The 26,402-nt window shown below is 48.5% G+C and overlaps 1 protein-coding gene across 2 annotated transcripts in view; it reads left to right on the forward strand.

Annotated features, from left to right (window-relative positions):
- Positions 1-26,402, forward strand: part of MEIOC (meiosis specific with coiled-coil domain) — a 58,927-nt gene extending 32,525 nt beyond the window's left edge. For both annotated transcript variants that reach the window (XM_040331806.1, XM_040331807.1), the window contains 3 exons: positions 9,814-9,945; positions 18,964-19,144; positions 23,925-26,402. In XM_040331806.1, coding sequence (XP_040187740.1) covers positions 9,814-9,945; positions 18,964-19,144; positions 23,925-24,070 — 459 coding nt within the window. In that variant the 3' untranslated portion in view covers positions 24,071-26,402. The remainder of the gene's footprint in view (positions 1-9,813; positions 9,946-18,963; positions 19,145-23,924) is intronic.

The following is a 26,402-nucleotide window of genomic DNA, read 5'->3' on the forward strand; positions in this document are numbered from 1 at the left end:
GTCCCATGGTGGCCTCTTTCGAGGCGTTTCCGTATGCCCAATTCCACACCCGAGTGTTACAGAGATTCTGTCACGTTGGGACGAGATCCCTTCGTCTCTGGATTACCAGATTTGGGTGAAGTCGCCTGGTCAGGTCCTCCCTAGTGTGGTGGCTGACATCTCCGGTACTTAGCACAGCAGGAATAATTTCCTGGTCCGATCGGACAGTGGTCACGACGGATGCCAGCCTCTCCGGCTGGGGGCGTTCTGGAGTGTCCAGTCAGCCCAGGGGCGCCCCGTCTATCAGGCTGCGGCTCTCCAAGTGGTCTCTGGGTTTGCAGGACCGTTCAGTCAGGATCCAGTCCGACAACGCCTCGGCCGTGGCGTATGTCTGCCATCAAGGGGGCACGCGGAGCTCGGCCACGGCGGCGGAGGTTTCACACATTATCTGGTGAGCCACAAGGTACGTTCCGGCTCTGTCGGCCGTGTGCATTCTGGGGGTGCAGAGTTGACAAGCCGACTACCTAAGTCGCCAAACACTGGACCAGGGAGAATGGTCGTTGCACCCGGAAGTGTTTCAGAGTTGTGCCAAAAATGGGGCACTCCAGGCGTGGACCTTCTGGCGTCCCGTCTCAATCGGAAGATGTCACGTTTTGTGGCCAGGTCAAGAGACCCTTCGGCAGACGCGTCAGACACGGTGGCACCGTGGGGTCACTATCACCTAGTCTACGCCTTCCCTCCTCTGAAGCTTCTCCCTCGCCTGTTGCGCAGAGTGTAAGCGGAGGGGTTACCAACAATCCTGGTCGCTCCCGATTGGCCGTGCTGTTCCTGGTAAACGGACCTGGTGCGTCTGGTGGCAGAAGTCCCTTGGCTTCTACCCCTGAGAGTAGATCTTCTGTTGCAGGGTCTGATTTCTCTTTCGTTCATAGACGGACACAGCCTTCATTGACCTTAGGGTTATGCTTCTTCCTACCAGGAGATTTAGGCAGAATTCTACAGCACTTAAGGTGTTAAAAACTTTCCTTCATGCTGCTCCTCCCAGGGGGCGTGGCTCCCCCAGGCATAACCCACACCCTGCTTTAGCAGCCTCAGTTTGTTTTCTGCCTAACGACAGGAGGTCAAGGCTATCTCTGGAGTTCCTGGACTCTGGAGTTTTTTTCTGGCGATTTTTCTCGCTTTTTTTATTATTTTGTTCCTGCATTTTTGAATCCTGCGATTCTTCTATCAACAGCCGACTGGGTGACAGGCTGGGTCCTCGACTCTTGTAGTCCCCCCATGTTCGGCCTTCGAGCGTGTGCCGGCCCTCAGCTCAGCTTTGGGACGTCCACGACAGGCCCCATTGCTCCAGGGGCGGCCGGGGAACTTTGGTTCTAGGGCACACATATGACCGGTCTCTATGGCCTTGTCACAGTGTGTCTGGCCGACAGCCATGCCGTTTACGGACGTTGGTTCTGTCTGGGATACCTCCAGCCGGGTAGTCGCAGGACAGGTAAGTAGTGGCCCCTTACTCAGGTAAGTGGTCTGGCTGGTGGTTTCCCTGGGGAGGTCGACTGAGGGTCCGCCCTGCTTTCCTCTCTCCCCTTCCTCTCCCTCCTTCCCCTGACTGGGTAGTGGCTGTGAAGGGGGGCCTCCTGGGTTTTCTTTGTTACCACCGGGGGCCCGTGTGTTGTTAGGGGGACTGTGTTGTTACTCTGGGGGGTGCTGCTGTGTTCTATGAGGTAATTTTTACCTCAGACAGCGGCCGTCTTGGAAATCTCCTTGGTAACGCTGTGATTCTTTTCTGAGGTAACAGACAAAGCAGTCAGGGCTGCTGTGTTCTATGAGGTAATTTTTACCTCAGACAGCGGCCGTCTTGGAAATCTCCTTGGTAACGCTGTGATTCTTTTCTGAGGTAACAGACAAAGCAGTCAGTGCTGCTGTGTTCTATGAGGTAATTTTTACCTCAGACAGCGGCCGTCTTGAAAATCTCCTTGGTAACGCTGTGATTCTTTTCTGAGGTAACAAAGCAGTCAGTGCTGCTGTGTTCTATGAGGTAATTTTTACCTCAGACAGCGGCCGTCTTGGAAATCTCCTTGGTAACGATGTGATTCTTCCCTGAGATGACTCGGCACAGCCTCTGGTCAGTTTTAGTGCTGTTACAGTTTTAGTGCTGTGAATCTTCCATGAAGTGAATACACATCACAGTCAGCACATCAGAGCACACCTGAGGTTTTTCAGCTCCCTCTGCAGCTGGGTGGGGTGGTGAATACCGGGGGCCCCCATGCTCTGCAATAGCAGCAAGGAGGTGACCAGTGGGGTTTTTTTTTTGTCCTGCCTTGCAGGGTGGGTGACTCAGCGCTGACACTATGGAACTCAAGCTATGCCTGAGTTAACCCTTAATGCCCCTCCCCCTGCCACATCTGTTATGTTGGCTGTCCTGGGTTTCTTGCCAGGTTTGAAGCAGCTAGTGCCCGGATGGGGGGTAAAAAAAAAGCGCCCCCTCCCTGAAGCCTGCTTCTGGGGATGACACAGAATCGCTGTTTTTTTCTGGTTCTGTTATGTCAGAGGCTGCGGGTTTTAACCCTTATGGATAGTGAGGATGACTCTGCTGCAGTCAGTTGCTGGCAAGAATTTGTTGGAGCTCTTGTTTCTGCGGTGCGTGAGACTCTAAAAATTGAGGATGTGGCGGAGACACCTCCGTGTCAGTACCAGCAGACTACCACGCATCGCTGAAGTGTTTCCTTGTGTTCCTTATTTGGACTATATGTTATACAAGGAATGGGATGCACCGCAAAAAGTTTGTCAAAAAACTTTGCAACCAGTTACCCCCTTGAGGGGGGCTTTAAAAAAAAAAAAAAAAAAAAAAAAAGTAGGTCTCTCCTCCGCCAGTGGACCCCCCTGTGTCCAGACTGCGCAAGGCCACCACATTGCCTGTGGAAGGGGCTCCTGCTTTTCAGGATCCCGCTGATAGGAGAGTGGAGGCCGTGGCCCGCTCCCTATTCACGGTGGTGGGTTCGGCGGTGAGGCCGGCTCTGGCCGGGGCCCTGGCAGGCCCCGACTAAAAGGGCGAAGCTCCTGCTGCAGGAGCTGGAAGAAGGACCTCTAAGGTGGCCTTGGTGATCACCGTTAAGGGTGAACGGTCCTTTTGGGTCTTCCCTGACTGGCATCATTGAGGATGCCACAGGTGGTAAGCGCATGCTGTTCCCACGGTTTGGGAAGGGCTAGGGACCTCGCCCTGTGCAAGGACCCTCCTTGCCTACCTCCGAGCGTTTTTTTCGCTCGCCCTGTGCGGTGGGGGTAGGTCTACATGGTGCTTGAATCCCCGCTGCGGGGTAGCAGCGCACCGGATACCGCATGCCTAACAAGTCTGCGGACATACCTGCTTCCGCCTGAAGGTCTGCTCCCGCCCGTGTCTCGGGTGGGAGACTGGCTTCGCATTGCGAAGTGTTTTCCTTGGGGTACAAGATTGAGTTTCTCTCTTGTCTGCCAAACAGGTTTTTTCCCTCCGGCTTCTGGCCTCCTCCGGTTCGCCGGTTGACTCCGTCAGGGGCTGTCCAGGATCTTCTGGTCAGGGGAGTGATTGTGCCAGTTCCCTCGTTGGAACGGTCTCGGGGTTTTACTCCATTCTGTTTGTGTCCCCATGGAGGATGGGGCCCGGTCGATCCTGGGCCTCAAGTCCCTCGTTTTGTTTTGTCAGGTTTTTCTGGCATCCTTGGATGTCATGAACGTGTACCTGCATATCCTCAAACCACCAGAGATTCTGTGCTTTGCGGTCGGGGGGGACCATTTTCAATGGTGTCCTTCCCATTCGGCGGGTTTTCGCCAAGGTGCTCGTACCGATACTGGCCCGGCTGTGACAGCGGGGGTTTGTTATCATGGGATGTCTGGACGACATTCTCCTACGAGCTTCTTCGAGCTCTGCATTGGTGGAGCCGTGTCTATCACGTGTCAGGCTCTCCGAGTGTTCGGCTGGTTTCTGGATTGTCCTGAAATCAGGGTTGATTCCGTCTCAGGGATACCTGAGACTGGTCCTGGATTCCTCCGGGGCGGGAGTGTTTTTCTCCTAGCGGAAAAACTTCAGACTCTGCTATCTGCTGTGCAGCAGTTGCCGACCCAGAAGCGGTCATCTCTGCGATTCTGCAGGAAGGTTCTGGGTCAGTTGGTAGCCTCTTTCGAGGCGGTTCCGTATGCCCAATTCCACGCCAGGGTACTACGGAGGGAACTGCTGTCACGATGGGACTAGCTTCCGTCATCTCTGGATTACCAGATTCAGTTGAGTCATCTGATCATGTCTCCCCTGGTATGGTGGCTGGCGTTTCCGGTGCTTCGGGCCGGAAAGTCATTTTTCTGCAGGCCACTGGACAGTGGTCACGACGGATGCCAGCCTCTCCGGTTGGGGAGGGGCGCTTGGGGCACCCAGTCAGCCCAGGGGCACTGGACTCAGGTGGAGTCCTGCCTACTGATCAACGTTCTGGAGCTCCGAGCAATCAAGCTTTGCCTTACCAGGTGCTCCCTGGATCTACAGGGCCGTCAGGTCAGGATCCTGTCCGATAACACCACGTCCGTGGCGTAGGTTGATCATCAGGGAGGCACACGGAGTTCTGTTGCAGCGACGGGGGTCGCGCGCATCCTTTCGGTGGGCCGAAGGGTCCGTTCCGGCTCTATCGGCCGGGTACATTCCGGGAATACGGAATTGGCTAGCCGACTACCTAAGTCGCACTGCACTGGGCCAAGGAGAGTGGTCTCTCCACCCGCAGGTGTTTCGGGGTCTGTGCCGAAAGTGGGGCACTCCGGACGTGGACCTTCTAGCGTCCCGTCTCTATATCGGTAGGTGCCACGGTTCGTGGCCAGGTTTAAGGACCCGTGGGCGGACGCGTCAGGCGCGTTGGTGGCTCCTTGGGGTCGCTGTCGCCTACTTTACACCTTCCCTCCTCGGAAGCTTCTTCCTCGCCTGCTGCGCAGAGTAGAAGCTGTAGGGATTCTATCGGTCCTGATTGCCCCAGATTGGCCGCGTCGCTTCTGGTACGCGGACCAGGTGCGTCTGCTGGCAGACGCCCCCTAGCGTCTTCCCCTGGGAATTGATTTTCTGTTACAGGGTCCAATCTTCCACCCTGTTTCACAGCCACCGGCCTTAGCGGCGTGGCTGTTGAGAGCCAGGGGCTTAAGGACCGAGGCCTATTGGGCTCGGTGGTCTCTACCGTGCTGCCTGCACGGAGGTCTACCTCACGTAGGTTTTTTCCTCATACATGGAAGGCCTACTTCTCTGTGTGTGGGGAGATGAACTGGCACTCTCGTACATGCGTTGTGTACAGGATTCTGCTGTCTTTGCAGCAGGGAGTGGTTCAGGCTCTCGCCTTACGTACGGTTAGGAGCCAGATTTCTGCTCTGGCTGTTTTTTACTTGCAGCGACCCTTGGCATAGCACTCCTGGGTGCGTGCGTTGGGTCAGGGGGTCTGGCAGGTGGCCCCTCCGGTGCGCCCTCCATTACCCCCATGGGACTTGAATTTAGTCCTTTCAGTGCTTCGGGATGCTCCCTTTGAGGACATTCGGGAGGTTTTTTGTTTTTATTGTCACAAAAGGTGATTTTATTTCTGGTAGCAATTACCTCGATCAGACGGGTGTCTGTCTGTTCTGGTGGCCTTGTCTTGCAAGGCTCCCTGCTTGGTCATCCGTAAGGATGAGGTGGTGCTGCGGCCGCAGCCGTTTTTCTCCCTAAGGTCGTTTCGGCCTTTCACTTGGATGTGGACATTGTTCTTCCATCCTTGTGTCCTCAGCCGAAGAACCCGAAGGAGGCCACTTTACATTCTTTGGATGTGGTTCGGGCCCTTCGAGTTTACTTGTCGGCGACAGCTCCGTTCCGGATGTCGGACTCGCTGTTCGTGTCTGTGTCCGGTCCCAGTAAGGGCCTGGCAGTTTCGTCGGCCACCATTTCCAGGTGGATCCGACGGATTGTGCTTCAGGCCTATGCCCTGAAGGGCGGGCGCCCCCCTTTCGGGTCATGGCGCATTCGACCAGGGCGATCGGGGCCTCTTGGGCTTTCCGTCATCAAGCCTCTGTGTTACAGGTGTGTAAGGCTGCGACCTGGTCGTCGGTCCACGCTTTTTCAAAGTTTTATATGGTGGATGTGAGTGCATCTTCGGATGCCTCCATTGGCCGCAGGGTGTTACAGGCGGCAGTTTAAGGTTGGAGTTCCTCCGTTGAGTAACTCCGGTTTTTGTTTGGGGTGTAACCTGTTTTTGCTGTGTTATTTTTCCCACCCCTCGAATTTTTTTGACACTGCTTGGGGACGTCCCTAAGGTCAATGAAGGCTGTGTCCGTCTATGAACGAAAGAGAAAAAAGGATTTTTGTACTCACCGTAAAATCCATTTCTCTGAGTTCATAGACGGACACAGCACCCACCCCTCCTTTGTTTGTACTGCTTGTTACGAACTGAGGCTGCTAAAGCAGGGTGTGGGTTATGCCTGGGGGAGCCACGCCCCCTGGGAGGAGCAGCATGAAGGAAAGTTTTTAACACCTTAAGTGCTGTAGAATTCTGCCTAAATCTCCTGGTAGGAAGAAGCATAACCCTAAGGTCAATGAAGGCTGTGTCCGTCTATGAACTCAGAGAAATGGATTTTACGGTGAGTACAAAAATCCTTTTTTTTCTCACCCTGCTTTAGTCGCTGGCTTTAACGGCATGGCTGTTGGGAGCCAGGTGCTGAAGGACCGAGGTTCGTCGGACTCTGAGATCTCTACCATGCTACTTGCACAGAAATCTACTTCACGTAGGGTTTGCCATCGTACATGGAAGGCCTACATCTCTGTGTGCAGAGATTAAATGGCACCCGCGCACATACGTGCTGTCCCGGATTCTGCTGTTCCTACAGCAGGGAGTGGACCAGGCTCTCGCCTTAAGTACGGTTATGGGTCAGATTTCGGCCTTGGCTGTTTATTTTCAGCGGCCGTTGGCGACGCACTTCCTGGTGCGTACGTTTGTGCAGGGGGGTAGGCATGTGGCCCCTCCTGTGCGTCCTCCACTGCCTCCATGGGACTTGAATTCGGCCCTCTCGGTGCTTAAAAAGTGCTCCGATTGAGGACATTCGGGAGATTCCTCTGTTAACTCTGTCACAGAAGGTGGTCTTCCTCGTAGCCATTCCTTCGGTCAGACGAGTTTGGGATCTGGTGTCCTTGTCTTGCAAGGCTTTTATTTGGTCATCCACAAGGATAAGGTGAGGCCGCAGCCATCGTTCCTTTTGAAGGTTGTTTCGGCTTATCACATTAATGAGGACATTGGTTTTACTATCCTTATGTCCTCAGCCAGAGAACTCGAAGGAGGCCACGTTACTTTCCTTGGACGTGGTGCGAGCCCTAGGTGACTGGTCCTAAAAAAAGGTCTGGCGGTCATCGGCCTCCATTTTTCAGGTGGAGCAGACAGGTCGTGCTCCAGGCCAATGCCCTAAAAGGGGCGGGCGCCTCTTTTTCTGGTTACGGCGCATTCGACCAGGGCGATTGATCCCTCTTGGACTTTCCGCCATCAAGCGTCTGTTTTACAGGTGTGTAAGACAGCGACCTGGTCGTCAACCCACACCTTTACAAGTTTTGCAAGGTGGATGTGAGTGCATCTTCTGATGCCTCCTTTGGCCGCAAGTTTTTGCAGGCGGCTGTTTAAGGTTGAAGTTCCTCCATTGAGGCACTCTGGTTTGGGGTGAAGCTTAATTTGCTGTGTTTTCCCACCCCTTGAATTTTTTTGACACTGGGGACGTCCCTAAGGTCAATTGGTGCTGTGTCAATGAACGGAAGAGAAAATAGGATTTTTGTACTCGCAGTAAAATCCGTTTCTGAGTTAATGGACGGACACAGCACCCTCCCCTCTGTTTATACTGCTTGTTACGAACTGGGGCTGCTGAGGCAGAGTGAGGGATATACCCGGGTGCCCTGCCCCCTGGGATGAGCTATACTGAGTTGTTTTAACACTTGAAGTGCTGTTTTTTTTTTCTGCCTAGTCTCTCCTGAAAGGAAGGATGATGAACCCTAAGGTCAATTGCTGCTGTGTCCGTCCATGAACTCAGAGAAATGGATTTTACTGTGAGTACAAAAATCCTATTTTTCCGGAGACTGTTTGTTCGGGACAGACTTGGAAGAAGCCGTGGAAAGAACGGCAGACGTCCACAAGAAGACTGCCCCAAAAAGAACTGGACGGATCACAAAGGGAAGCCGAAGATTAACTCCCTCTTTTGGCTCTTCTATCCAAACCCCAAAACAATTTCAGATCACCAGTAGGAGGAAGGCTGGCTACCTCAATGGTGGCAGAAGACGGCCAATCAATTCATTCAAGACGACATTGCGACGGGCTACTGATTTCTGGTACCTCAAGCCCAGTGATCATGTGATCTCTAGGCAATCACATGATCACAATGTCAACAAAGCTGTTATGAATGAATTCGTAACTGTTTCCTATGCTGTGATTTGCCCACAACGATCACATGGTACTTGTGATCTTTGAAAGCATTTATAATCAAACATTGGTATCTTTTTTTTTTTTTTTTTTTTTTTTTTTTTATGTATACCATTACTAGTCGGTGTCCCTGATCACTGCCACACCACTATATTATGATCCTGCACTGTGCTGGTGACAGTATGTAAAAAAAAAAACTTTCACACCAACCAATATATTAAAAAAAAATTATTTGTTTTCCCAAATACATTTTGGCCTAAATTTGTGAAGAAATTTGACTGTTTTATAACAGAGAATCTGTTTTTTTTTTTTTTTTTTCCCTCAAATCAGTATTTCGTTTATTGGGGAAATTTAAAAACTCAGTGTAGTGCCAAATGGCAAATGTCATGTAGGGGGTATAACCTTCAAGTGGATAAAGTTGTTGGTGTCTTGTACTCCAGGAAACATATATAATATTGGTAAGTCACTGACCTGGAAGCAAGTATAAAGATCCAGAAAGAGGTCAGTATGGAGATTTGTTTCGGGTCAGTGACTGACCGTAATGACAGAACATTTACAGAAGCGGTTGTCTCCACGTTTCTCAATTTTTTTTTTTTATCCATTCCATTGATGTTGCAAAAATGCTTTTCTCCAGAGTTGTACCCCCAAAAACTCAGCTCTACGTGGTTCAGCACTGGTCTTCTGTCCAATCATACCAGCAACCTGTAAGTGACCCGACACTTAAAGCGGAGTTCAACCCCTTTTTTCTTTTAAGTAAATACCTTTTTTCCTTTCAGCAGCACGTCTGGCTGCAGTCGTCTAGGCAATGTCGTCACTAGGCAATTCGCAAGGACTCCTGGGAAATTTGCGTCATGTATCCCAGGAGTCCATGCAAATCGCCTAGTGACAATCTTGCATTCTTTCCAGACTGGAAAGAAAGGAAAGCTGCGCAGATTCCCGGAAATTAAGAGATGAGTGATTCAGATGCCCACAGCTGACATGGAACCTGCCTGCTTCCGACATCTGGTATAGTATTCCACTATTTTAACAAACTACAAGGACCACACATAGGACATTAAATAAATGTATGTGTAGACAAGAATGGGGGAGTATTTGGGAGATGAACTCTGCTTTAAGCTGGCCATACATGGATCGAAATTCTGCCTAACTGGCTTAGATTCTATCCATGTATGGGCAGGCTGATTGTACCCAAGTCAATCCATTGACTTTGGTACAAGCAACCTGCCGGATTGGTTAAAACAAAAGCTCAGCGGGGTAGATTGCTGCATCGACATTGTGTTAGTATGGGGATCTGTCTTTTTTTTTATTTTTTTATTTTTTTTCGCTCGATGGGTTTAATGGAAAATGTTGCGTGTGAACCGGCCTTTTACGCAATAGAATGATAAATATGCAATAATTACTTTGGCTGTATGTTTTCCAGACAGAGTTGGTCTTTATGGAGGCTTACCCGGGAAAGATGGTGTCTAGTGTAAACCCCTGCATTCAAAAACTTCCTGCAAATCCCTCCAGAGTTGATCGCTTGATAGTTGATCAGTTGCATGAACAAGCTAGAGTAAGTGCTGAACTTTATAAATTGAACAGCTTTCCTTTCAAGTAGATATAGATTATTGAAACTGCCGGATTATCATTTTCTAATGTATACAATCACCACTTGGGAAATCGTCCATGTTTACAATTTATTAAAATGTCTTATCTGCCGTGGTACAGAGAGTAGCTCACCCCCTTGTGGCCAGAATGTACACTGCAGTGTAAGGTAATCGTACTGTCCTGTAATTGTATGCTCAGTTTTAGAAAGCTGAACTTTTAGAGCTGCCTTCTACAAGAGTACATTGCAGTGATCGTTAATCTGTGACATTTCAGCTCTGTTTAGTTCCCTCCTGCTGGACTACAAAACGCCTTTGTTATGAAAATGAAAAGGAGTTTTGTAGTTCAGCAGGCAGAGCTGACAACTGCTTGGGATTTCAGTGCAGCAGATGCAAAGTTGCCAATTAAAACGGTTAGGCCCTCTGTGGAATTGTAGCAGGATGGATAGGTATTTTTCTTTTGGTTCCATTTGATTTCCATGGGTAGGGGCATTTGAGGAGCAGTGTGTACATCGCTCCTACAGCACCTCAAAGATGTGGCTAGCGGGACTTTTTTTTTTTTGCCAGCGCACTGCTCCAGTGTGAAGGCCCTCGGGGGTGTTCACATTGGAGTGGCAGGAGAGGCGCTTTACAGGCGTTTTTAGCACTATATAGCGCCTGTAAAGCACCTCAGTGTGAAAGGTCTTATGGATGATGTCTTGCATTTCTCACTGCTTGGGTGGGTGTTTGTCCAAGTGGATTTACACCCAGGTAACCCTATCAAAGTGGGACCAGCTCTTCCTGTTTATAGACCCTGCCCTCTGTTGATAACCAATGTAATCTGGCAATCAAATACTGGTGTGGGGGTTTATATATTATAATCCTGATGGGATCCTATGAGGCTACAGTATGTGCTGCACCGTCTAATGGGTACAGGCACTCTGCTGCTCCTAATTGGAATTATATGTTATATATATATATATATATATATATATATATATATATATATATATATATATATATATATATATATATATATATATATATATATATATATATTATAATTTTTTTTTTTTTTTATTGGTTTGCTTGAATGCAACAAACAAATCTTTTAGACAGCCAAACTGTAGACTGTAAGGGACAGATTCACGTAGCAGATCTCCTGATACGCCGTCGTGTCTGTTCTATCTGTGCGACTGATTCATAGAATCAGTTACGCATAGATATCCATAAGATGCGACAGGTGTAATTGTTTCTCTTTCGTTCATAGACGGACACAGCCTTCATTGACCTTAGGGTTATGCTTCTTCCTACCAGGAGATTTAGGCAGAATTCTACAGCACTTAAGGTGTTAAAAACTTTCCTTCATGCCGCTCCTCCCAGGGGGCGTGGCTCCCCCAGGCATAACCCACACCCTGCTCCAGCAGCTTCAGTTTGTTTCTGCCTAACCGTCAGGAGAGTCAGGCTCTCTCTGGAGTCCTGGACTCTGGAGTTTTTTCTTGCAAATTTTTTTGCATTTTGCGAGTTTTTTCCTCGCTTTTTTATTTTATTTTTATTTTTGAATCCTGCGATTCTTCTATCAACAGCCGACTGGGTGACAGGCTGGGTCCTCGACCCTTGTAGTCCCGTAGTCCCCCCGGGTTCGGCCTTCGAGCGTGTGCCGGCCCTCAGCTCCGCTTTGGGACGTCCACGACAGGCCCCATTGCTCCAGGGGCGGCCGGGGAACTTCGGTTCTAGGGCACACATATGACCGGTCTCTATGGCCTTGTCAGTGTGTCTGGCTGACAACCATGCCGTTCGCGGACGTTGGTTCTGTCTGGGATACCTCCAGCCGGGTAGTCGCAGGACAGGTAAGTAGTGGCCCCTTACTCAGGTAAGTGGTCTGGCTGGAATGTTTTCCCTTGGGAGGTCGACTGAGGGTTTTTCCCTGCTTTCCTCTCTCCCTTATTCCTCTCCCTCCTTCCCCCTTTGGGTGACGGCTGTGCAGGGTTTTTTTTTCTCTGGGGCTCATTTTTTTCACTCGGGTATGGCTGGGGCTGTTCTGTGTCACTGCAGGGGACTGTGGTGGACATTCTGGGCAGTTTTGTGTGTGCTGTTTTGGTGTACTGTCATTTTTGGGTACACTGTCTTTTTAAAACTGCGCAACGGCGGCCATTTTGCCGGAGCCGCGCTTGTATTATTCGGCGGCCATTTTCTTGTGGCCGGCGCCGTTTTCAGCACTAGTTCGGCCTCTAGTGGCCGTTTTCGGCGGGGGAAAAAAGACCGCAAATCATCTGAGGGGACAGACGCAGCGCTGCAGCTTCTCCTCAGCACACACTTGCCTTCACAGACCGCGCTGTACCAGAGGGTGGTGAGTCTCAGGGGGCCCCATACTGTGCTCTAGCGGCTGGGAGGTGACCTGTGGGGGACTTTTTTCCTGCCCTTGGCAGTAGGGGTGAAATGGCAACGGCAATATGGAGCCTGAATCAGGCCCCTCATTCCTTATAATGCCGGAATTAACCCTTAGCGCCCCTTCCCCTGCCACATCTGTTGAGTCGGTGTCGGCTGTCCTGGAGTCTTTTTCTCACCAGGTTTGAAGCAGCCAGTGCTCGGTTGGGGGGTAAAAAAGCGCCCCCCCCGGAGGCTGTTTCTGGGGATATCGCTGACGCAGAATCTGATAACGCTGTTGCTGCTTCTGGTTCTGTCATGTCAGAGGATGCGGGCTTAACCCACATGGACAGCGAGGATGACTCTGCTGCGGAGTCTGCTGATAAGGAATTTGTTGGAGCTCTTATTACTGCGGTGCGTGAGATTAGAGGATGTGGCGGAGACACCAGCGGTGTCAGTCCCTTTTGGATTCCGCAAACCACCGCGTACCGCTAAGGTATTCCCCTGTGTTCCTTATTTAGACAATATGTTGTATAAGGAATGGGATACACCGCAAAAGGCTTTTACGGTTCCTAAAAGCTTTGCTACCCGTTACCCCCTGGAGGAGGACTTTTTTAAAAAAGTGGGTCACTCCTCCGTCGGTGGACCCTCCTGTGTCCAGACTGAGTAAGGCTACTACGTTGCCTGTGGAGGGGGCTCCTGCTTTCAAGGACCCCGCTGATAGGAGAGTGGAGGCCGTGGCCCGCTCCCTGTTCTCGGTGGTGGGTTCGGCGGTAAGGCCGGCTCTGGCCAGAGCCCTGGTTGCTCAGACGCTAACTGAAAGGGCGAAGCTCCTGCTGCAGGACCTGGAGGTCCAGGGGGCTTCCGAGTCCTCTAGGGACCTGGCTGAACAGTTGATTCAGGGTCATAAGTTTCTCTGCGAGGCGGATATGGATTAGATTCCTTTGCTTTCCAGGGCTTCTGTCTACGCAGTGGTTCTGCGCCGCCTTATATGGCTGAAGTGCTGGTCGGCTGACCAGTCCTCAAAAAAGGCCTTGGTGGATTTGCCCTTTAAGGGCGGACGGCTTTTGGGGGGGCATCCCTGGATGACATCATTAAGGATGCCACTGGAGGTAAGAGCACCTTGCTCCCTCAGTCGGGGAAGGGTAGGGAACCTCGCCGCAAGCAAGGTCCTACTTTTACTACCCCCTAAGCGGTTTTATCGTGCGCCAGCGCGGCTGGAAAAGGTCCACAAGGTGCAAAAGCCCTTGCTGCCGGGCATAAGCGCCCCTGGTTCAAAAAAGCGGACAAGCCTGCTTCCGCATGAAGGTCTGCCCCCGCCCGGGTCTCGGGTGGGGGGACGGATTCACGACTTCGTGGATCGGTGGAATTCTCTTCTATCCGACCGTTGGGTTTGCGAGGTGGTCGCCTCGGGGTACAAGATAGAGTTCCTTTCTTGTCCCCCAAACAGATTTTTTCCATCCAACCTCCAGCTTCCACCGGATCGTCGGCTAGCCCTGTCCGGGGCTGTCCAGGATCTTCTGGACAGGGGGGTGGTTGTGCCGGTCCCCTCGCTGGAACGGTTTCGGGGGTTCTACTCCAATCTGTTCGTGGTCCCCAAGAAGGGAGGGGTTCGCCCTATCCTGGACCTAAAGGCCCTCAACTCCTTTGTCAAGGTGCAGCGATTCAGGATGGAGTCGGTCCGTTCTATCATAGCGTCCCTCCACCAGGGGGACTTCATGGCGTCCTTGGACATCATGGACGCATACCTGCATGTTCCCGTTTGCACAAGCCACCAAAGGTATCTGCGCTTTGCGATCGGGGAGGACCACTATCAATTCGTGGCCCTCCCGTTCGGGCTGGTGTCGGCACCACGGGTGTTCACCAAGGTGCTCGCCCCGATCCTGGCCTTGCTACGGCAGGGAGGGATCGCTATCGTGGGATACCTGGACGACCTTCTCCTGAGAGCTTCTTCAGGCTCAGAGTTAGAGGAGGACGTGTCCATCACGTGTCGGACTCTGCAGGAGTTCGGCTGGTTTCTGAATCTCAGAAAATCAGTGTTGGTTCCGTCCCAGAGGCTGGAACACCTGGGGCTGGTTTTGGATTCGGGGGAGACAAAAGTGTTCCTCCCATCGAAAAAACTGCTGACCCTGCAATCTGCAGTGAGACAGTTGTTGACCCAGAAGTGGTCATCTCTTCGCTTCTGCATGCGGGTTCTGGGTCTGATGGTGGCCTCCTTCGAGGCGGTTCCGTATGCCCAATTCCACACCAGGGTACTACAGAAGGAGATTCTGTCACGATGGGACAGGGTCCCATCTTCTCTGGATCGCCAGATTCGGTTGAGCCATCTGGCCAAGTCTTCCCTGGCATGGTGGCTGACGTCTCCGGTGCTTCGGTCCGGGAAGTCTTTTCTTCCGTGCCGCTGGACAGTGGTCACGACGGATGCCAGCCTCTTCGGCTGGGGGGGCGTCTGGGGCACCCAGTCAGCCCAGGGGCGCTGGACTCGGGAGTAGTCCCGCCTGCCGATCGATATCCTGGAGCTCCGAGCAATCAAGCTGTGCCTTGTCAGGTGGTCCCTGGAGCTACAGGGTCGTCCTGTCAGGATCCAGTCCGACAACGCCACAGCCGCGGCGTACTTCAATCATCAGGGCGGCACAAGGAGCTTGGCCGCGGCGACGGAGGTCGCTCACATACTTCGGTGGGCCGAAAGGTCCGTTCCGGCCCTGTCGGCGGTATACATTCCGGGAGTTCTAAATTGGCAAGCCGACTTCCTAAGTCGCATGACTCTGGATCAAGGGGAGTGGTCTCTCCACCCGGAGGTGTTTCAGGTCCTGTGCCAAAAATGGGGCACTCCAGACGTGGACCTTCTGGCGTCCCGTCTCAATCGGAAGGTACCACGGTTTGTGGCCAGGTCAAAGGACCCGTGGGCAGACGCGTCAGACGTGTTAGTGGCTCCCTGGGGTCAATATCACCTGATTTACGCCTTCCCTCCTCTAAGGCTCCTACCCCGCCTGCTGCGCAGGGTGGAAGCCGAAGGTATTCCAACGATCCTGATCGCCCCAGATTGGCCGCGTCGCTCTTGGTACGCGGACCTGGTACGTCTGGTGGCAGACGCCCCCTGGCGTCTGCCTATGAGGGAAGATCTCCTGTCTCAGGGCCCGATCTTCCATCCTGCTTTACGGTCACTGGCTTTAACGGCGTGGCTGTTGAGAACCAGGTACTGAAGGACCGGGGCCTGTCGGGCCCGGTAATCTCTACCATGCTGCGTGCACGGAAGTCCACTTCTCGAAAAATTTACCATCGTACATGGAAAGCATACATCTCTAGGTGTGAGGAGATGAAGTGGCACCCCCGTACTTACGTGGTGTCCCGGATCCTGCTGTTCCTACAGCGGGGAGTGGACCAGGCTCTTGCCTTGAGCACGATCAAGAGTCAGATTTCTGCTCTGGCTGTTTATTTTCAGCGTCCCTTGGCAGCGAATTCTTTGGTTCGCACGTTTGTGCAGGGGGTCCGGCATGTGGCCCCCCCGGTGCGCCCTCCGCTACCTTCTTGGGACTTGAATTTGGTCCTCTCGGCGCTTCAGCGTGCCCCCTTTGAGGACATTCGGGAGATCCCTTTGCTGACCTTGTCGCAGAAGGTGGTCTTTCTGGTAGCTATTACCTCTATCAGACGAGTGTCTGAACTGGCGGCCTTGTCTTGCAAGGCCCCCTACTTGGTCATCCATCAGGATAAGGCGGTGCTGCGCCCGCAGCCCTCTTTTCTTCCGAAGGTCGTTTCGGCCTTTCACATTAACGAGGACATTGTTGTTCCATCATTATGTCCTCAGCCGAAGAACCCGAAGGAAGCCATTTTACATTCTCTGGATGTGGTTCGGGCCCTTCGAGTTTACTTGTCGGCGACAGCTCAGTTCCGGAAGTCGGACTCGCTGTCTGTGTCCGGTCCCAGTAAGGGCCTGGCAGTCTCGTCGGCCACCATTTCCAGGTGGATCCGACAGGTTGTGCTTCAGGCCTACGCCCTGAAGGGGCGGGCGCCTCCCTTTCGGGTCACGGCGCATTCGACCAGGACGATCGGGGCCTCCTGGGCTTTCCGTCATCAAGCCTCTGTGTTACAGGTGTGTAAGGCTGCGACCTGGTCGTCGGTCCACACTTTTTCAAAGTTTTATAAGGTGGATGTGAGTGCATCTTCTGATGCCTCATTCGGCCGCAGGGTGTTACAGGCGGCAGTTTAAGGTTGGAGTTCCTCCGTTGAGTAACTCCGGTTTTGTTTGGGGTGTAACCTGTTTTTGCTGTTATTTTCCCACCCCTCGAATTTTTTTGACACTGCTTGGGGACGTCCCTAAGGTCAAAGAATGCTGTGTCCGTCTATGAACGGAAGAGAAAAAGATTTTTGTACTCACCGTAAAATCCATTTCTCTGAGTTCATAGACGGACACAGCACCCACCCCTCCTTGGTTTGTACTGCTTGTTACGAACTGAAGCTGCTAGAGCAGAGTGGGGGTTATGCCTGGGGGAGCCACGCCCCCTGGGAGGAGCGGCATGAAGGAAAGTTTTTAACACCTTAAGTGCTGTAGAATTCTGCCTAAATCTCCTGGTAGGAAGAAGCATAACCCTAAGGTCAATGAAGGCTGTGTCCGTCTATGAACTCAGAGAAATGGATTTTACGGTGAGTACAAAAATCCTTTTTTTACACTGTCGGATCTTAAGATGCAATACCGCGGCCGGCGCTGGGGGGAGTTTGCGTCGTAAACCAGCGCCTGGTATGCAAATTAGGAGTTACGCCGATCCACAACGGTTTTTCGCGTTCGCTACGTCGCCGCTAGTCTAGTTTCCCATCGCAAAGTTAGTCGTTTTTTTTGGTGCCTTAACTTTACACAGCAATCGTATTGCTGTATAAAGTATGGCCGTCGTGCCCGCGTCGAAATTTAAAAAATAACGTCGTTTGCGTAAGCCGTCCGGGAATACGGAATTACGCTACGCGCGTCGCCGTTCAAAAAAATGACCACTTCGCAAAGCACGGCGGGAGTTCGGAAACGGAGCATGCGCGGTAGGTCGCCTAATTTAAATGGCACACGCCCATTTCAATTGGCCCGCCTTGCGCCGGAGGCCGCTGGCGTAGGTTTTCATCGCAAGTGCTTGGTGAATCAGGCACTTGCGATGAAAAATTGCGGCGGTGTAACTATCATACGTTACGCCGCCGCTGTTCTTTGAATCTGGCCCTAAGTACATGTTCACTTATGGTTCCCAGTGCCATTTAAACACTCAGTGACCTTACACCGCCTCCCCCAAAACAATAAAAAAAAAAGCAGTTAGTCAGTGGGGGGGGGGATTGGTGTTCAGGCTGGAACCATTGACTGTCAGTGAAATCTAGCATCCAGCTCCTGTGCTTCCAATGCTTCTACAGATCGCTCCATAGGAATGTGTTGTAGAAGCGAACGTAAATGGTATGCTTCCATATGGTGCTTGCATCAGGTAGTTGCTCTTCATGTGAAGTAATTATCCTTCCTCTCAGTGTATACGTTTTGGGCAGTACTGTTGCAGCTTTGACCAGCATTTCCATTCAGCAGTAAATCCCTTCTATAGTAATCTATTGCTGGATAGTAGATCACTGTTGATCTGCTTTTGCACAGCTGCATAGGAGTCTAGTTCTGGTTTCCGCTAATGCAGTCTCCACATACTGTATGCTCGCGTAAGTGAACGCAATGTTTCTTGCGAATTTCTAACCTTGAAAGTCGTTGTGCTGTATGTGTCCCTGTCCAACCTGATTTAATCTATTTAGTTTCAGGCATGGATATATTCTACATAGTTATACTGTAATTATGTATATACCATACCTGTTCGATCCCTCTGGAAGCTGGCGCTGACTTGGGTAGACACTTGCTTCTGGGTACTACGCCAAGTGGTTCCATTCCTCCTGCTTACTGAGCACAAGAAGTTGCTCACCACGAATACCATTCAGAGGACACTTTTTTTTTTCCCCCCATTTCTGAATGAACACAAAGTGCTCTCTGACTGGACAAGGCAGGGTGACATCTGATTCACCTAGTCCAATCAGAGTGCTTTGCAATTCAGAAAATGCCAAGCATTCTCTGAATGGTGCCCGTGCTGAGCGGCCAACCTCCCTTGTTCACCTTGCATCAGGCTGGCTGCTCAGCACAGGACCCAGAAGCAAGTGGAGATCACTAAAGTAAAAAATGTTTGTTTTTTGGTTTACTTTCTGGGGGGGAAAAAGTTGATTTGCAGCTTCCATGGGCATTGACAAGTTACATGTGAAACTTTCAAAAAATGCATAATCTTTATTTCATGCAGGCTTCCCTTAATAATAATTTATCATGGCTTGCAGAAAGAATGGCCATTATTGGACTCTTGTTTGCCCATTTATGTAAAACGGAGTGTCTGCACCCCCCCTCCCCCATATATATATATATATATATATATATATATATATATATATATATATATATATATATATATATATATATATATATATATATATATATATATATATATATATATATATATATATATATATATATTTATTTTCTCCCTTTTGATGGTTCCGGGTGGCTCTTGCTACCATTGGTTATTCTATTTGATGTTTACCCTTTATTGCAATCTAAGGCTACCAGCTTGGTAAAATGCATCCTTTTATGAAATGTTTACAAGGTGGTGACCCTGGTGGGTAAAATGGAGCGCTTCTGCAGTATGCCATTTCACATCAACATTTCTACTACTCTTGATCACTACCTGGAGACGATTCACATTGTTCAAGCCCGACGCAGGGAGGAGCTGGTGAACACTTCAGGACGCCAAAAGCCTAAAAGAGCTCACCCACAGGAAGACAGAGGTAGAGTGCTCTGAACCAAAACTTGTATTTGTATGAGACTATCATAGAATACAGAGGTATAGTGGAGAATTCCAGTCAGAATAGAAAACAATCACATAAGTTTTATGTTTTCTAATTGTAAACTGCAGCAATATCTACATGTTGGAAAGATGCACATAAGAAATGTACTCAAGTTAAAATAGAAACTTAATCGTGTAAATCTCATATCCTTACTATAAATGATTTCAAAGGTAACTTTTTTTAATTCATTGGGGGACATGAAGTCAGATACTGATGAATTATATTGTTGCCTACAGGAGGCTTTGAGACTGGCAAACAAAACATCTGTAGGACAGCACAGGATAACTTCCTGTACCCAGAATGACATTTGCCAGTGTCAAAAAAAAAAAAATAATAATTGTAAGCTAGCCCTTGTAGAACATATGCTCTTCCTAGCATGCTTCAGTATTTTACTAATGTGCTAGGAGGTTGGACACCCTTTCTTCAGCTTGGAAAAGTCTACTTGATAGCTTTTATTTGTATCTTCAGAAGGAACCAATAACTTTAATCTGGAACTCCTATTGTTTTAGGGTTCACATCATTGGAGACTTCCTGAGCTTCATCAGGTGAAACTAAGAATGTCCACAGGGACTGCCATGTTCATGCAGGACATTTTGGTTGGACGTGCCAATTATTGGGGCACCTCATCCAGAGGCTTTAAGTGCTCTCCAATGCCTTGCCCTGCAGAGTTTCTCTGATCTTCCTGAACCTCTAGTTTAAAGGGGTTGAAATCTATGCATTAAGGTGAAAAAACACCTGGCAATCACCAGCCCTGCCCCCCCCCCCCCGTTTTTACTTACGTGAGCCAGTTCATCTGCTCGGCGTGTCCTAGCGTCCTCTTCTCCGTGGAGTCCTGTTCGGATAGATTGATAGCGATTGACAGTACACTTGGCGTCAATGGACGGCGAGTGTATGACTCGGGAGCGTGCCCGTAAGGTAACCCCCTCGGACAGCTTCCCAGAGTGGGTTATCTAATGCAGGGAGGAGCTGTGAGAGCCACCAAGGGACCCCAGAAGAGTATGTTCGGTGCCACTCTGTGCAAAACAAGTTGCACGGTGGAGGTAAGTATAACGTGTTCTAAAAAATCCTTTAGTATCCCTTTTTTAAGCTGCACCTTTTTCCCTGGCTCAGTTAAGTGTCCCAGCAGTCTATCTCTGAAGAGACTGTTTTTGATGTACCAGTCTCCTGCTTAAACATGTTTACATGGGCTTGTTTCGGACCTTCTCAATGCAGTACATTCTACCCTGCAACTGGAGAATCGGCATTGGGTCTTTTATGGCTCCTACAGCTAGCTGCAAAGAACGTTCAACTTCACCTACTAAGCAGAATCTAGCTTGTCCCCGCTCCCTCCTCACAGGATTTGATTGGCAGCAGCAGTGGCTCCTGCTTCAGCAAAGCCTCAGAGCAGGGAGAGGGGAGAAAGCCGTTAAAACAGTTCTGGATCAAGCGACCACTCGGGTAAGTGATTAGGGGGTAAAGGGATAATGCCATCGAGACAATTTTTACCTTGATGCAGTTGTAATTGTCTTAACACCCAGTTTTCATTGGCAGGTTTTTACGCATTGCCCTATAATGGCTGACCTTTTTAATCTGTCAAGTTGTAGAAGAATGGGTTAAATCTCCTAAGAGTAGTCCTTTCCTGCTAGTGGGTAGAGCAGATGTCTAGAGCTTTATGGTTCAGTTATGATGGTTGTGTTAGAACAGGGCTCGACAAATCACGGGCGCCAGGTCGCCATGGCGACTAGAAATAGGGTCCTGGCGACTTGGCTTGGAAGGGGGGCAAAAAAAAAGAGCTGGTGCCATCTGGTGGTGAGCCGTTGGTATTACAAGTTATTACCACCAGATGTGTAAGCTGGCGCCATCTGGTGGTGGCTGTTGGTATTACAAGTTAAACAGCAATTCTAATGTAATTTTTCACTATTTTCACTGCCATCTTCTTCCCTCTAATTAGAACCCCCAAACATTATATATATTTTTTATCCTAACACCCTGGAGAATAAAATGGCGATCATTGCAATACTTTCTGTCATGCCGTATTTGCGCAGCGGTCTTACAAGCGCACTTTTTTGGGAAAAAAATTACACTTTTTTTAATTAAAAAAATAAGACAACAGTAAAGTATTCCTCATTTTTTTTTATATTATGAAAGATAATGTTGCGCCGAGTAAATTCATACCCAACATATCACGCTTCAAAATTGCGTCTGCTCGTGGAATGCCGACAAATCTTCATAGGCGACGTTTAAAAAAATCTACAGGTTGCATGTTTTGAGTTACAGAGGAGGTCTAGGGCTAGAATTATTGCTCTCGCTCTACCAATCGCGGTGATACCTCACATGTGTGGTTTGAACACCGTTTACATATGCGGGCGCTGCTCACGTATGTGTTCGCTTCTGCGCGCAAGCTCGTCGGGACGGGGTAATTTTCTGGCTCCTAACTTTTTTAGCTGGGTCCTAGATTCCGAGCAAATTTGTCAACCCCTGTGTTGGAAGCTTCTAAACCTGTGCCCTGTATGGATCTTTTGCCTAAACAGATACACAAAGCACTCTAAGTTAGGCTGCTGGAAGGCATATGACATCCAAGGGAAACAGCTGTTGCCCTATCCTGGCTGCCATTAGGAATATCACAGGAGGCCAGAGTGTGCACCTGTCTCAGTGTAATAAGCCCAGGGACAGGTTGGGGGAGTCCTACTACTATCTAGAGTAGACACACCCAGACCCCCAAGCCTGATTTTTCAGGCATCCCACAAGACTAGAAATGAGAAGCTTGCTAAGCCCTCTGAAAAGCCTACTCCCCCACAGTTATTTCTTGCTGGTCCTTGGGTAGTTTTCCCTTTGGGAATTCAGGTGCAGAGAATGCTTTTTTTGGGGTTCTTGGGATAACCCCAGATTTTTTCCAGTACTAATCCTTCTCTCCTCTGTCACCACACAGAGTAATCCACTTCCCTTTCCATTTGGTGTCTCCTCTGCTTAGAAGTTCTAGTTCTTTTGTCATTCAAGCTCTTGATGTGTCCTACCTGGATCCACTCCATCTCCCTTTAGTAAATCCTCTACCATCAGGGCATGCAAGGAAATTAACCACTTTCCTCCTGGGCCAATTCTGGAACTTCGCTCCTACATTATACCCCAAACGTATTATAGGGAATAAAATGGTGGTTGTTGCAATTTTTCATGTCACACAGTATTTGTGCAGCGATATTTCAATTTTTTTTTTTGTAATAAGTTTCATAAATTAAACAAAACAAAGTTAGCCCAATTGTTTTGTATAATGTGAAAAATAGTAATGGTTTGATGGGTCCTCTTTATGGAGAGATGTGGGGTTTTATAGACTGCCCACATCTCTCCTTCAGGCTGGAAAGACCGAGATGAAGAAAATTGACTCTCTGCCTTTCGCAGCATTGTTTACTTCCACCGGCCGTGACATAATGTTGCACCTGGTCCTCCGAGTGTCAGATGACTGCGGATTATCTGGTCACTAGAAATCTCCCGCTTCATTCTCTGGCTCCCCAAGTGCATAGGGCAAACCGGTAGAACCCCCCGGGGGGGAGGGTATGTCCCCTTCCCGTAAGAACAATAAAACGACTGAACTGCCGCTATGATTGTTGGTGCAGGGAATTGCCGGCCTGGATGATGCCTGTAGCTGCTGGATTATGATGGTTTTTTTTTTAGGGTTTGGGCTTGCCCCTTAATTCCAGTGAAGGGAACTCTTAAGGCGTCGACATACCAATATATTTTGGCCAATTTCATGCTCCCAACTTTGTGGGAACAATTTGGGGATGGCCCCTTCCTGTTCCAACATGACTGCACACCATGAAGTAAGGACCATAAAGACATTATTGGTGAGTTTGGGGTGGAGGAACTTGACAGTCCTGACCTCAACCCGATAGAACACCTTCGGGATGAATTGGAGTGGAGATGGCGAGCCAGGCCTTGTCCACATCTGTGCCTGACCTCACAAATGTGCTTCTGGAAGAATGTTCAAACATTCCCATACACTCCTAAACCTTGTGGGCATGCTTCCCAGAAAAATGTAAGCCGTTACCAAGGGTGGGCCAACTCAATATTGAACCCTACGGATTAAGACTGGGATGCCATTAAAGCTTGTGTGAGTGTAAAGGCAGGAGTCCAATACCAATTTGGTAATGGTGTAGTTATTCATGTGTGAACTTGTCAATGTTATGCTTTTGCTGGGCTTCCCTTGTATAGAATACCACTGATGGTATAAGACTGCAAGCTGGAGAATCTGAGCCTACTCGGTCATCTACTGGAAAATCTTTAGCTGACGCGACATAGCTTCCCCTCTGCATGCATTGATGACATGCAACAACTCCTTTCTTGTGCGCTTTTATCAAAAGTACTGAGATGATTGTTGGTAGCGCTCATTTTCAGGTGTAATGTCTCCCAGTGGACAGTTGGTTACAAAAGGGGACAGCATATGGCCTAGTGTCTGTAAAAGTCACAAGTCATATATTACTGGTTCTTCAATAAACCACATTTTATACTTGTGCTGTTCCAGATTTTACCATCGGGTAGTGCTGCTGATAAAATTTTATCTGCAACACCCACACTTCTGCATTTTACTAAATGGATGTTCTGTGTAGGATTTCATTATAAATGTTGCCAGGCTCATTTTGAGAATTTTAGTGAAGTTTCATGAGTTTTTTTAAGCTGTAAAATCTTTAAGAATTATAAATGTATTGTGTTCATATAAAGAAAATGTTTCTGCTTCTATTTCCTATCTCAGATGCCTGTGCCCTTGCCAGCTCAATCAGGGAGATGACTGCGGCGACTCAAAAAATGCGCACGGCCCTTTGGTGTTCTCTGCAGATGGCACTGGCTTTCCACCCTGTGCAGGCCCACGATAAAGGCAAAATGAACGATTTCCCATGATGCAGTACTCCACGTTTTATCAGGATGGATTTATGAAATGATTTGCTGTTAGTCTAATTTTATTTTTTAATGAACTTTGGAAGAGAATTACTGAAGTTCGTTTTGCAGAAACTATTAGTATGTTTAAAAGAAAACGCTAGGCATTTATTCTTTATTTTTAGATTAACTTTAATTATTTACATTTTCTGTAAGAGTGATGCTATAAAGCAAACCCACATTTGGCTCCTTCAGAACGGAGCAACGGCTTTGCTAGGTCCTCTCCAAAAGCATTGTGTATCCTTTTCTTCACTTCCCCTCTAAAAACAAAAATCTCTCCATGTGACCGCATTTGGCCAATTGGTCCTATGTAGTCAATAGCCTTGTGTAGGAATTGGGAGGAGTGATGCAGGGGTGAAAGAAAGGTAAGTTCATGCTGCTGGGAATGGAGGAATTAAAAAGGAAACCTGTTGCTTTGCAGCTTGTGGATAAAGCACAAGTTTGCTTTAAGGCTTTATGCACACTGGATATTTTTAATGCAGCTGTTGGGGGTGTCTGTTTTTTTTCCTACCTCCAAACACCCCTGCATGTCAGACTATGTGTACATGCACACATAGGCATTTAGAGGCAGGAAAAAACCCACAGCCTGCATGTTAGAGAGCAGTGGTGTTTTGGCAGGAATAAATTCTTATATATAATTATTCTGGCTAATGAAATGAATTCAAGTCCAAGCACTTCATGCGCCTAAACACGTTTATTAGCGTCATTTTACTTTTTTTTAGATATTTTTTTTATGCCAAAACGCTGCTGCCAGGAGGAAAGGTGTCTTGTCTGTGTGCCTAAGGCCTTACAGTTGCTTTTAATTTGTTTTAGAGTATGTATTGCTGGAGAATGCTTTGGGAGTATCTTCATATTCCAAAGATCATTGTGGATGGTGCACAGAATAATCTAACAAACATCTAGAAATCTATTTAAAGCATCAAAGTATTTATTCACTAAATTTCACAAAACTATTATCACAACCCATGAATTTCTAGGTGGTGTTCATTTGTAATGTACAGAATACCACAACCCAAATGAATTTTAACGTGTGGTCTCTTGAAACCCTGAGAACTGTCAGCTTAAACATGTTGGCTAGTTCTGGAGGGATAGAACCCCAGATGTAGGGGTGTTTATTTTTATTTAGATTTTGACGGGACAGCCAAGCAAGAGTCCCCATCATGTAAAATTAACGGTGAAATGCTGTGGCGAATTTGCAGTTGTAACCAAAGTGTGGGGATCTCACCAACATCTGCTTAAGGATGAAATATTTGAAGCGGCAATGGTGATTCATTGCACTTGGAAAGCCTGAATCACACCTACCACTCATTTAAACCGCAACAGCTCTGAGCACATCACGTACCAGAGATCCATAGAACTATCTAACACTTGCTGGCATTAAGCATGCCTTAAAATCTCCATCTATTATATAGAAGAGCAGAAGAACATGGATAGGCAGTGATGGTTGTGAGAGGCGGTGAATGTCTTGGCTCTGTAAGACACCCTTTTATGCAGACTTTTCCTAAAATAGCAGTGCTGCCTAACTACATTTACCAGGTTTAAAATATTTTTGACAAGTAAGCAAAGGCATTGCATATAACTTATATAGAGGTTACTTTTATTTCTGTTCTTTGAAAGTTTAATTGGGCTTTAAAATATTTCTGTGTAATCAGCTAAATACATTCCAGGAACACAAAAGGCATGCAAAGTTGTATAGTTCACTTCCCCTGCCCGCATGAAGGGCCTGTATAGTTCACTTCCCCTGTCAGCATGAAGGGCCTGTATAGCTCACTTCCCCTGCCAGGGGTGGGCTCCCTGTACAGGCCTGACACAAGGGTCCTATACAGCATGCTGGCAGGGTACAGGCTTTTTTACTGAGGCTGTGACTACTTTCTAAAGAAAACCAATAAAGCTTTGCACCCAGAATGTTTTTAACTGATTTAAACAAAGCTCAATTTGACTTTAACTTTGTTTTTATTAATACATGTTTTTAGTATGTAAGCAAAATGCATGATCAGTGGGCACTGTATGCACAGTTTTCTGGCTAGACCTGACAAGTATACGATGCTGACTTTGCAAATTTTTTTTTTTTTGTGAGCACTTCAGTTTGAAGAACAATTTTAGTTAAGGAAATATGAACATCTGTAATTTTGCACTCTTGTTGCAAGAAATGGTTATAACTGTAGTCATACCATATTATAGATGGAAACCTAAATCTGTTAAGACTAATGTGAAAAGGGTTATTTTATGCATTACTGAATAGCGCTATAGAAATGATATTCTACTGAAAAATAAAATGTTTTGGTTAAAACCGCAA

The sequence above is a fragment of the Rana temporaria genome, chromosome 12, assembly GCF_905171775.1.
Source record: "Rana temporaria chromosome 12, aRanTem1.1, whole genome shotgun sequence".
NCBI lineage: Eukaryota > Metazoa > Chordata > Amphibia > Anura > Ranidae > Rana > Rana temporaria.